This window comes from Camelina sativa, chromosome 7 (genome assembly GCF_030686135.1).
Source record: "Camelina sativa cultivar CO46 ecotype springtype chromosome 7, ASM3068613v1".
Lineage (NCBI taxonomy): Eukaryota > Viridiplantae > Streptophyta > Magnoliopsida > Brassicales > Brassicaceae > Camelina > Camelina sativa.
The window spans coordinates 28,534,388-28,548,132 of NC_141886.1; the positions used below are offsets into that span (position 1 = coordinate 28,534,388).

General features: G+C 27.6%; 1 protein-coding gene across 1 annotated transcript; it reads left to right on the top strand.

Annotated features, from left to right (window-relative positions):
- The first annotated feature begins 4,695 nt into the window (after positions 1-4,695).
- LOC104702811 (transcription factor bHLH18-like) lies at positions 4,696-6,882 on the top strand. Its single transcript, XM_010418730.2, has 5 exons — positions 4,696-4,768; positions 4,908-4,979; positions 5,130-5,630; positions 5,921-6,298; positions 6,474-6,882. Exons 2-5 carry the CDS (start codon positions 4,929-4,931, stop codon positions 6,546-6,548), a joined length of 1,005 nt encoding a protein of 334 aa, XP_010417032.2. The 5' UTR covers positions 4,696-4,768; positions 4,908-4,928; the 3' UTR covers positions 6,549-6,882.
- The last annotated feature ends 6,863 nt before the right edge of the window (positions 6,883-13,745 follow it).

A 13,745-nucleotide genomic window follows, 5' to 3' on the forward strand; every position in this document is an offset into this window, starting at 1 on the left:
GTAATAATCAGTTAACACTTTTAAAGTTTTTTTAATCTTGTTCCTCTTTAAAATACGTTATCTTCTATAAAAACACTAATCGAGAATCTGAGTTATTAAACATAGTCCATCCCCGTATCTTCTTTTCTTGTTCTTGAAGTATCAAACTATCGAGACTAATTTGACATAGTTAGGTCAAGAGCTGAGAATTATGATGAAACAGTACGATCAAATCCAAAGTAAATCCAGCGAGAATATGGCGACTTGGTCTTAAATCTATCAACCAACACATAGTGACAAGCAAAGAGAGTTGTATAATACTGATTATAAACTAATCATATTCTTTTTTCAAAAAAAAAAAAAAACTAATCATATTCTACTTCTATTTGTTCTTTTTCGTTGCCATTTTTAGTGTTTGACCTTTCAAAAATTACTCCCGTAGGCCATAACAAATAATTATTGACACCTTTAAACATATAGATTTCCGAATCTGGAAAATTTAATGATATTTATCTAATGATTTTTTATTTTATTTTATTTTATCTAATGATCTATATTCAAAACTAAACGCTTGATTTTCAATTTTTGTGGTAAACTAGAAAAATTTTAAATTTTCACTCTATTGTAATTTTTTGGATCAACTGTTATCCCTTTCATTATAAATGTGACAACTAAAAATTTTGCATTATCCGAAAGATTTTATAATCGTTTACTCCTTCTATCCCTAATAGATTGATGTTTTAGGATATATTTTTGTCCTTTAAAGATTGATGTGGTAGATAAAAAATCTAAAACAATATTTTTGCTTTGTGCTTTTTTCACATGGCATTCATCTAAGAGTTTATATTTTCTCTCTCTACCAAAAAGTAATTATAAATAAATTTACAAATTAAAATTAAATTTTTTTTTAATATATATGTGAAAGTGTCAAAACATGGAGATGGGAGATGGAGTAGTTTTTTCTTTCCACACTTTTTTTTTCGTTGAATCCAATCCTAACTCTTAGGCTTGTAAAGCAGTATTGAGAACTAAAAAGTGAAAACCATTTTTTTAACACCAAACAACAAAACTATTAATAATTTGCGGTTTTCAGGAAAAAAATATATAAAGTCATTTGCGGGTTTTTAGATGAAAAGTACACTGGACCGCTATTCTATACAGCAGCATCAATGAATTACCCAGCAGTTTTTCCAAAACCGCCATGACCAGTGGACAAAATATATATATTTTTTAGTTTTTTTAGTTAACTGAATTTACATATAGGTTACATCTATATACCTATATAGCTAATAAAATTTTAATCACTCATTAGTAGAATTTCAACCCATTAAAAATATGTTTTTCAATATTTTGATTGTTTATTAATTATATAAAGTGGTCATGTGGTTTAATGTTTATTAATCTATATTAATTCTTTGAATTTGGAAATTTATTACAATAATATGTTATGTATTATATTTATAAATAAATATTCTTAATACATGGAGTATTTTATTGTATTGTAATAAAAGCTTAATTTAATAACATTTACTAATTTATTCATACAAATATTATTATAATAGATAAAGTATATAAATCCATATAAGATATAATTTTTTTGATTAACACAAACCAATAAAATAATTTACAATTATACTAATTATTGATATATGTATTACTAACATATATCTATAATACGTAATCTACATCATTTTTTTTAGTTTTGTTTAATGGATCAAATTACAATTGTTAAAGATTTATTAGACTATACAAAATTTATTTTTTATAAAATGTATTGCAAATAGTTTTTCACCAATCAAACATTATTTTATACCGCTTATTCTATAATACTTGTCCCGCAAATACATTTATCCCGTACGTACCGCAGTTGAACCGTACCGCACTAATAAATTTTTTGTCTCACACTACTAAATCTACGGTTACCATTTGAACCCTTAAATAAAAAATATATATTTTTTCTTTTAATAATAAAAATATATTATTTATCATGTGCAAAATTATATTGGAACCAAGATAATAGTGTTTTCTATTAACTAACCAACTATATATTAATCATGCACCAATAGCCATTAATAAAAGAGTAACACAATCATTTTTTCTTCTCACGTTACACGGGAGATACGGATCTATCAAACTATTTTCATAATAGAGATTTTGATCTTGAACAATGGAAAAATTCACCCTAATCATGTGCATATATTATATATATAATGAATGATTTCAAGATGCTTCTATCATGGGGCAAAGGTAATATATAGAAGAAAGATTAACTGTCTTCCCTGTCATTTTTATCAAAAATATTATTTATTACATTAACCCACGTGCTTTTTTAATTTGAAAGGTTGAATACTTCAAAATATAATGTGTTTGTTTTCTTAACCTAGAATACCGCGGTTGCACAAGTCTCTAGACCCTCAAAATGTGTCAGATGTGTCTCTCTCTAGGTGACTGTTTACATTTTGCAAAGACTATCCTTTTTTTCTTCTCTTTGTGCAAAGTAAAGAGTATAATCTAACAATTAGTTTTAGTGTGTAAAACTCATTGCAAATGCTATAACAATCCTCTATATAATAAAACGGAATCCTCTATATAATAAAACGGAAGTACATATATTATATAATTTTAATAAGTTGATTACAAACAGGTTATAGATTAAGTTTTATATTATTTGTATAGTTTGAATTTATTGTTTTCAAAAATCTTAAAAAAAATATTCTAAAAAATCATTTGATATCATCTAATTTACCATATTATTTTTTATTAAATTATTCATCAAATAAAATTCTTTGATATCTAACTTAACATATTAATTTGTTAATTATTATTATACTTCACATCTCATTTTTATAGATGACTCTATTTTGTAAAACAAATAAATTATCATATTATTTATTATAATTAAAAAATAGTTTTATTTCCGGATATACCATAAATTAAAATTTTAAAAACAAATATAAATGATTCAATCTATTAAATATTCAATTTTTATTAATATTATTCTTTAAAAATAATATCTATTGAATTAATTTTTTTACTGAGTAACGGGTCAAAATTTGAATATTTAAATTCAATTTCATACCCTTTTGTTGAATTTTATAATTTTATATAATAGAATAAACTTTAAATAATTTATTTTGAAATATTTTTAAAATATTGAAACTTGATATTAAAGTTAGAAACTATAAACACTCTAAATTGGTTTGTTATAGCAATGTCAATAATATGTCACTATAATATGAAAGAATTTTAAAAAACCAAGTATATTAAAACAAAAGTATAACAATATATTAAATTACTCATAATATAATAACTCACTTTTTAAAAACCAAATTCACAAAATTATGTCTTATAATGACATTCAAGTCATGAGGTAGAATATACATTGTTGAAATAACTTCACGTACATAAACTAATACAACATATTAAAATTTTATTTTAAAATAGAAAATATACAAAATTTGTATAAAATAAAATTTAACCAGTGTTATAGCACGGGTACATAAATTTAATCTAGAATCATTAACAATATAAAACTTACAAAATAAATCTCTTTTTCAAGTCATTATATTTAGCATATGATTTTATTGCATAATATTTTATCCAAAAAAACTTTTAAAAACAATCACATAAATTATATTTTATAAAAAACTACAATGTAAATAAAATAAATTTCAACATGTGTTCTAGCATAGGTCTTAATCTAATCTAGTACTATATATAATAGAATAAAATCAACGGAAGATCTTAAGTTAGTTCCATACTTAACGTTGAACAACATAAAAAAGGGTAATGAACGGGAATATATATTTTCTATGTATATGAAACAATAATGAGATTGAACCCACCATATATTGTGGATGAGTGCAAATTCTTTGTTTATTTCTGATAATGATTTACTAGTTGATCGTTCTTTCAAAATGAATCAAGAATTTAATTGTTTGATACATTCTTGTTGGCAAAATATTTGGAAGACTAAGAAGATGCAATTATTAAGTCATGATCTTGAAGATTTCGTAATCTTTTCTCAACCCTACACACATATTAATAATATTCTACTTAAAAAAAGAATATTATCGTATCATAACGGGAGATGGATTAATTATAAACTAGTTGATTATCAAAATTTTAAATTAAGGAACTAATATTATAAAAGAAATTTGGTCTCTTGTTTGATTAAAATTGGTTACCTCTTGAAATATATTTACCCAAGTTGTGTACTTGGGAAGTTAGGTTTAGACGTATTTATGTATTATATTGGTACCATTAATATCTTTACGCATCATATTAGTTTGGATGACATAAATGTAAATAATTTACTGATTGAATATTAATTAGTTTTATTTAAAGTACAATTCTCAAATCGTTATGCGTCATTGCAACATTGGCCATTTTTTTCTCAGTTCACATTAGCCCCTTTTTGTGTTAATCATGAATGTTTTGATATTTCTTAAATCTAAAATTAGCCGAATTTATTCAATAGATATCTTGTATTTTGATCTTAATAATACCATACAATTTTGTAATAGATACACATTTGGCATCGAGATCTTTGAGATCAGTATTATCATCAGTATCAATCTATTTTTAATATATATAATTAATAATTAATATCACCAAACAATATCTAATTGAATTTGGTTGCTTTTCACACGTACACATGAACTCCAGAGTGTATATTTGTATGTATATATAAAATGACTTGTTTAGCCATTACACAAGTCCAAAGCCCAAACTCTCTCTCTCTCTCTCTCTCTCTCTCTCTCTCTCTCTCTCTCTTTCTCTCTAGAAGGTAAGCTTCAACATTTGACTGCTCAAGTTTCTTCAATTTCTCGGTTTTGTTTTAAAGTTTTGGAATTCAAGAAATACTATGGTTTCCATAGTTTCATCTTCTTGGTTAATAATTTCTTTATATGATTACCAATGTTCAGATTTTTGATTAAGAAGCAATCATGGCCACAACGACGAAGAACGTATTCTCTACCAGATGGACCTCCGAATTGGTATATTTCTATACACACGTACATACAATTTTATATGTGTCTTTACTTCCTCTTATATATTTTTTTGTACACCTATATCATGTTATTTTCCCTATCAATTTTTTCTTGACAAATTTTATGAAATATTTATTATTTGCTTTTCCTATATAGGATATAGAAGAGTATAGTATCATCCACCAATACCACATGAATTCACTCGCTGGAGATGTTCCACAGTCTTTCTCATCTCTTGATGATACCACCAACTGTTTTAACTTTGATGCTTCTTGTAATAATGATTTGGTCGAAGAGATACCTTCAAAGATCCTCAAGACCACTCACATATCACCAAAGATACATCCTTTTTCTTCTTCCATTCATACTCCTCCTTCAAAGCATCAGCCCTCTTCCAGGATTCTTTCTTTCGAAAAGACTGGTTTGAAGGTTATGAATCACAACTCCCCAAACTTAATATTTAGCCCCAAGGAAGAAGAAATTGAATTACAAGACCAAAGGAAATCCAAGCTGATAATAAGAGGGACAAAGAGAGCTCAAACCTTGACTCGTAGCCAATCAAATGCTCAAGATCACATCCTCGCAGAGAGGAAACGTAGAGAGAAGCTTACTCAAAGATTTGTAGCTCTTTCCGCCCTAGTTCCTGGCCTAAAGAAGGTACATATATATATATATATATATAGAAATATCCTTTTCTTCTTCTAGTTTTATAACGAGGCTCAGATTAGTTTATCAAATGATAATAGTCTTTTCTTAAATCATCTTATTTTGCGAGGCAAGAAACCAAATTTCATGAAAAGTTTATTTGAGTTTTGATTTGGTATCTCTCGGTTATGAGACTAAATTACTTGATCCGTACTGACTTTGTGAAACTAAAAATATTCTAAAAATCGTCTATATAATGGTTACATGCTATATATTGATCATGTGCATGTATGTGTTTATAGATGGACAAGGCTTCTGTGTTGGGAGATGCAATAAAGCATATTAAGTACCTCCAAGAGAAAGTGAAAGAGTATGAGGAACAAAAGCAGGAAAGAACAATGGAATCAATGGTTCTTGTAAAGAAGTCTCAGCTGGTTTTAGATGAAAATCATCAATCATCATCATCTTTCTCAGATGGAAATCGTGGTTGCTCGAGCTCGAATCTTCCAGAGATAGAAGTTAGGCTTTCGGGAAAAGACGTTCTTATTAAGATTCTATGCGAGAAGCAAAAGGGTAATCTGATCAAGATTATGGGGGAGATTGAGAAGCTTGGTTTGCTTATCACCAACAGCAATGTCTTACCCTTTGGACCCACTTTTGACATCTCTATAATTGCTCAGGTATATATATTCTCATACAAACTAGAGTAGGGCTTTCAAGTTTCTTAGTATCTTAATACGAGCTGACTTTATTATGGTAGAAGACCGGAAGCATGTTTTAGAATTACTATGACTTTCGACTTAGATATTTTTATTACTCGAAAAATCTATTTATATATTGTTTATTCTCTTGCAGAGGAATATCAACTTTGATATGAAAATCGAGGATGTTGTGAAGAACTTGAGTTGTGGCTTATCAAAGCTCACGTAACTGGTTTCAAGTTACATACGTGTTCACATTAATCATCAATTTCTCTGACCGTCACCGAAGAATCCAAAATCGGTTTTCCATGAAAATGGTTTTTTAGTTAATAAATTTTATGTATAGAGAGATTCTTTAAGTCATTAAAAGATCCTTGTTCTTGTGTTTAAGTGTGTGCTTTAAGATGCATAACCATCAATGTTTAGTACCTCTTACTCTCTGGTTTCATTCGGGGCGATTTTTTTCCGCAGTTGTTGGATTATATATCCCCTGCGATGTAAAGCATTTCGTTAGTTTAATAAACGTACGGTATGTTTCGTAATAAATTTGATCAGTTTTTTGTTATTTTCTGTCATTGACATTTTGCTGTAAAATGGTTTAGCAATTTACGGTAACGTTTGCCTTTCAAACCCACCCAAATTAACCATCTTTATATAATTAAGGCTACGTACATGCATGGCCTACAAGCTACAACCAATAATTCATAATTCATATTTGATATATTATATAGTTAGAATGAGAACATAATATATATAATGTTGGTTTTGTAGGCCATGTAAGTCAAGCCACTTTTTAAGAGTTATGTCTAAAAGAGACATTTTTGAGTTTGACACACATTTTATATTGCACTTAGTTCATCAATATGGTTTTTTTATTTTTTCACTTATATACTAATTACCTTTTCTAAACATTTTTTTAATGCAATTTTTCATATTAGTTTTAAATATGAGAAATTCACACATTGTCAGAATGTACATATATCTAGCTTTATTGAAAGTTTCGCAACTGGATCAAGAAAAAACTAGAACCATAATAAACCTCATTTTAAATCAACTAGACCTCAACTTTATAAGTAATTTCAGTTTTCAACTCCACTTTCAACTCCACATGATTTAGTTCACATCTTAAGGAAAAAAGTGATAAGCAAAGCTGCAAAAGTAATAGTTAAGTGGGAAATTCCTTAAAAACAGGCGAGTAAACACAATTGCATGGGTTATTAAATTGAATTGAAAACGTGGGATTTTTCTTATTTTATTGGAAACCATTTCAAGGAGGTCAAATAAATGTGAAAATCAGAATTGTTCTATAAGGAGTTTGGGTTTGTCTTCGTCGGGTACAAAAGTCCAACCAAAATGTTTTAACTAAGGTCACCTTAAGGTTCTCTTTCTGTACCATATAATTGTTCTGAATATTGGGAAGAGGAAGGTTACTTGATCATATCACAAAAATTTCTCGTTTTTTTTTTTTAATTATTCAAATGCCGGAACTTGTAGTTCATTTGGTTTGAGGGCGTAGTTTGACCTCATGAGTTCAAGTCATGCCAAAAGAAGAAGAAGAGACAAAGAAGAATATGGTCATAATAGTATTGTATTACAGTATTAGTATTAGATAAGAAGTAATGAGTATACTACAATTTACATTTGTTATGAAAAAATTATATAACTTGGGTGTGGGGTTTGACGGAAAATATTTGATGATTTTTTAGATAAAATATAGTAAATACGTATGTCTTTTAAGAATTTTGTTTTCTTGTCTCCTCTATATATTAAAAAAAAAGTATATTGAATTCACTAACAATTTTCATACATAAAATGTAAAGTCTTAATAATATATAAATGGTTAGTTCCCACTTCCCCCCACCTATGGGAATTATTTCTAAGGAAGAAGACAAAATTGGAAGGCCCCTTATCAGAGTTTTGATTAGGACGACAATAATACAATGGTAGGAAATGGTGTATTAATGATAACTAAAATACGTAATAAAGAATGAAAAGAGAGTGTGAGAGTAAAGAGATAGGTCAGCTTGATTTATGATATTTTCGGCGGCATATCCCGTCCACACCGCACCACCAACCGTAAGGTCTGTAACCATCGATCGATACACATTTGCCTCACTTTATATCATTAGAACAAACTTAATTTATATTATCTAGATTTCGTATCCAAAGTTTTCTTACAAAATCTCCATTTTTATATACCTCTTGACCCTTTTAAAAGATACTTGTTATGACTTCATTTCAAGAGGTACGTATCACATCTTTGATTATCAAATACATCAAGCCGATAGACATGTCCACACATTAACATATAATGGCATATGCCACATATTATTCCACAGTTTAGAAGCTTCCAAACAAATAGATAATTAATTATTAGACGATTGATGCAAAATAAATTCCAACGTTGGGACGACTTTTCAAAGACCGTTTAGTATATTGCGGTTTAAGTGGTAATCCTTGGTGAAATCAACCTTTTTATAATACGTTTTTACATACACCGGTCATCGATTTTGTAAAATGTATATAATATTATACGAGGAACTTTGCATATTAATGTTTGTGGGTAGAACCGGCCATAAGGCCAAGCAGAAAAAGCATGGATTTGCTGCGGCCGTACAATATATTTAAGCAATTCTAGTGGTTCAACACTAAAACATTAAAAAAAAAAGTTTATTGAAAAATAAATTTGACATCTCCCTAGATAGACCAATTTATAAAAATTTTGATGGTTGAATCAATCGTAAAACGGAGCTAATGATTTAGGTTTCAAAAATTTGGAGAAGAATTTGGAGAGCAATGTGCTTGACTATTTGCTTAGGTACCCTTAAAGACGAAGTTGTGTTTGTGTATAATGTTATATTAAATTCCGGTGTATGGAGATATGAAAAGAGTAAAATGAGAGTGAGAGCAAATGGAAGAGGTAAGGGAAACGATTTGTTAAAACTAAATCTTAATGAGCCTATATGTTATTGAGAGATCTAGAATATCACAAGATTAATAACAATATACTAGATTTTAACTCGCGGTACACCGCGTACATATAATTTTTATTACTATTTATATTTTATATTGTATTTATTTGTTAAATATTGGATATTTTTCATAGAGGATTAACTAAATTTCCCGACCGTTTGTGCGGCTAAATGCAGAGCCGGCCCTTGACACAAGCAGGTGAAACACATGTTTGTGGCCTCCAAATAAGATAGTAAATATTCGACCATTTTCGTAAAAACTTTATTAGTTCTACTGGTAAAAAGGTAGGATATTAATACCAAATGTCAATTGTTCAAATCTTTTCAAGTATTCTTTATGTTTTTCAAGTTTTTTTTAAAAAAATATAATGTATAATTGGCCCCACAAAAAAAATGGGCTTGTGGTCTTAATATTTTCAGAGAAGACTCTGGCTAAATGTTTATATTAATTTTTTAACCCGCAATATACTTCATTACCATTTGTTTGTTATATTTAGTTTATTTTGTTTAGTGTTTGAGATTTTATTTTGATTGCTAATTATTATAACAGAAAATAAGGGATCTAAATACATATTAAGTCATTTATAAGCTATGATTAACTCACGTTTTTCCTAATGATTTAATTATTTTACACATCTTAGTTAAATCAACTTAATTTTTATATGTCAAATATTCTAATATTAATAGTGTTGGCAAATAATAAAATGAGGATGTAACCCGTATCAGCACAAATTTAATGATATTTTATTAATTCCAACATGTTCTCTTTATAACCCATCTACTATATCACCATATTATATAGTATTTTTTTTTTAAAACTAATTTTACATATTTGTAATATTTTAAACTTTTATTAAGTTTATAGGTATTAATTATAATATTTAAATAAATGTGAATCGAAGTTCTTCTTACGTTAAGAATTAAAGCTCACAGGTTTTGAAAAACAAAATAGGAATCAAATAGTTGTTCTTGTTTGCAAATGATTTATAAATAGAATATCTTTAATACACAATAGAAAGTGTGATTAAATATATCATAGTTTCTGTTTCCATATTTATTCTGCTGTATTTTTTTTAGTTGGAATGGTATGTAAAATATTTAGGAAACAAAATCTGAAGTAATGTTATTTTTGGAAACTTTTTAGGAGTTAATGTTGTAAATAAATTTTTAAATAAGCAAAACTAAAAGTACATAACACAAAATGTACTTCAAAATATTAATATAAATTCTATATTTATTATTTAGATATTTATATATTTACAATCATTATAGTTTAGAAAACTCTCGTACTATATAATTATATTTAACCTAAAGCTTATGATTATGAAAGTCAATATACTATTTTCTAAACACAAAGGTGTTCTTCTCTCATCAACATTCAACGTACGTAAGCTTATATATATATACAAGACTAATAAACATTAAACCAAGAACAAGTTAACTGGTCAAACCATGTATCATAATATGTTATGTCGTACTATGTTATCATGTTCATATAAATCCATTCATGAAACGATTTGTTTTTTAAGTGGCCGTGGTCCAGAATCATTGCAGTTTTTTTCTACATTTTTGGGCCGGAGTGTTTGTGCATGCAACACCATATAAACCTGGTTTGGCCTTGCCTTTTCTTACCGCAGTTAAGACAAAAATAACCAGGTTGTTAGGGAGTTAGGGTCATTTATAAGTGTCGGGTCTTTATTGGGACCAAATTGAGTTTTAAAACAGTTCCACTCACAAAACAGTGTGCGATAATTATTAAACACAAATTGTTTAAAAATATTGTAGAGATGTCGACATCCATATGGCATCATAACTTCTTCTGCAAAATATTGATTTATATAATTACAAAATAATTGAGTCCAGATATGTTCATGCATTTTCAAAATCAATTGAGAAAAACAACTGATTTGTAATAACTGGCAAATCCAATTATGGCAACTGAAATGATCATATATAGTTTCGTTGTTTTCAGGATCTCAAAGTAATTTGGTTGAGATAGATTAAAAACTTTTATGACGTCTATAGGATACAATTAATAAGATAAAAATGTCTGAGATTCTAGAGTTTGAACCATATATTTGTGTCATGCATGTTTTCTTGTTTTCTATTTTTAATTTCAAAGGTGCCCTGGTTTTTAATAATTTCAATTTAAACTGGTTATACCATGTGAAAGCATATCGGATCAAGTGTTGTTTTAGAATCAATAAAATTCGATATCTTTAGATATGAGGTTCATATCATCTCTGAGCTTACATATGCAAAGTATTAGGTATTGGATTTATTGTGAATTATTAAATGGAACTAAAATTATGACAATTATCCAAAATGCGGATAACAATTCGTCAATATCGCTATGTCACTTTAACAAAAAGAAAAAGCAAAAAAAAATATTGCTAGGTCAACCAATGTGAAACTAGTTTTATACCTCTAGCTAATTTTAGCTACTACTCAATCGGGTTTACTTACCATATATTCTCAAAGATGTAGGGTCTGACTGGTTTTACATTTGGAGGAAAGAGGAGTAATTAAGGGGACAGAAATGAGAGTAAAAGTAATGTAAAAATTAGAGTAAAACTTAAAGGGTTGAAAATTTTTTCCACTTGTAAATTAAAGTGAATAAGTTCTCGTTATTATTCCACCTTTAGAGGAATTGAGACTTGAAAATAAATGGTTTTACTTCACTTTTATGGCAAACTTCAAGGTAATTTTTGCTTACTCTTTAATTTTTTGACTAAATTGTTTTTTTTTCCAGTCAGATCCATAAGAAAATGATTATATTAGGTAAGTATGAATTTAGGTTTGACTGTTGGACCAAATAAAATTAGACAAGACTGCAGTTTCTCAATTATTACAATGTAAAGAGAACAAGTTCTTTGACAAAAGAAGAAAACAAGTGTAGTAGTTAACAGTCCATAAATGGCAATATGCCACATAATTATTCCATAGTTTAGAAAATTGGATATACCAAAGAAAAGTTAAACCACATACTAGAACCTATAATACAACAATTTAAGTTATATATACGAAATAAAAGATTATCATCTATAATCTCAAATAACATATTATCTATTGTTAAAGGATATAGTTTCAATAGCATTTTTTATCATTTATCCTTTTAAATAGTATTTTATTCATTTCTAGCTATAATGATATTCGGCCATTTTACTTGTACATAATTGTTTATAGTATAGAATGGAATGAATAATTTATTTATAAACAACAATTAAGTTAAGATTTAAAAACTAATGAGGTTGTTAGATGGGACTAGAGGGGGATCGGATGACCGGATGAGGCTTTATGGACTTTTTTCTTGGTCCTTGATTGATGTTTCCGAGTGGGGAATAAGGTCTCCATGTCTCAACACGAAAAGCACGTGCTTAGTCTCTTTGTCTCTCTTCTCTTACTTTTTTTTCTTCTTCTTTTTTTCTGCCCCATAACACGTATTGTTGTTAGTCGTTGATTTTACACAATAAATGTGATTAGGACTTTTGGTACGTAGATTTTTTTTTTTGGTCAGAAAATTGAAGCTTTTTTCATTCTTTCTAAAAGATAATACGAAAAGCAAGCATTTATTGGTTGATTGATGAAACCGTCGGAGAAAAGCAACCCAGTTTAACATACTCTCTCTGTCTCACATAGATTGATGTTTTGATACGAAAAAAAATTTTAATTTTAATTTATAAATTAATTTATAATTATTTTTTGGTAAAGAGAGAAAATATGAACCATTAAATGAATGATATATGAAAAAAGCATAAAGTAAAAATATTATTTTAGATTTTTTATCTAGGACATCAATCTTTATGGGACAAAAATATATCCTAGGACATCAATCTATTAGGGACAGAGGGAGTAGTTAAGAACCCCGTCTTTTAAATTGAAGAAAATTACTTATTTTTTCAGCAAAGTGTATTATTTTCAGTTTTATTTTTGTTTTTAAAAAATCATTGTTTTTATATTCAATACAATTTTTAAGACTAAATTTATTTTTATTCTTATTATTTTAGTTTGTTAACAATTTTTTTTTCTAGTGAATTACAAAGGATATATATAAAGTAGAAATTGAGATATTTTAATTATTTTCTGTAACATGTCAAAATATATGATATTTTTTTGTAAATATAGAGAGTAATATCATTTCAATATATAGATTATTTAGTTAAATGTACACATCCTAAAAAAAAGTTATAATACTTCTGCTTAAAAACTTATATTTCATAAAAGTGTCATTTTAGCATTTATAACACAAATTGATAAAACTACTTTTTTCACCAGATATCAAGTTATGTTAATCTACGTAGTAGAGATTTCACTATGGATGGAATTTTTTCGATCCAAAAGCTTAAAAAAGAAAAAGCAAAAATCAATAAAAATAAAATTTCAATTATAGTAATATACCATTTACTTATTTTGTCAACTGATTGATTCAAGTGAGTCAATTTTGAAATACATTC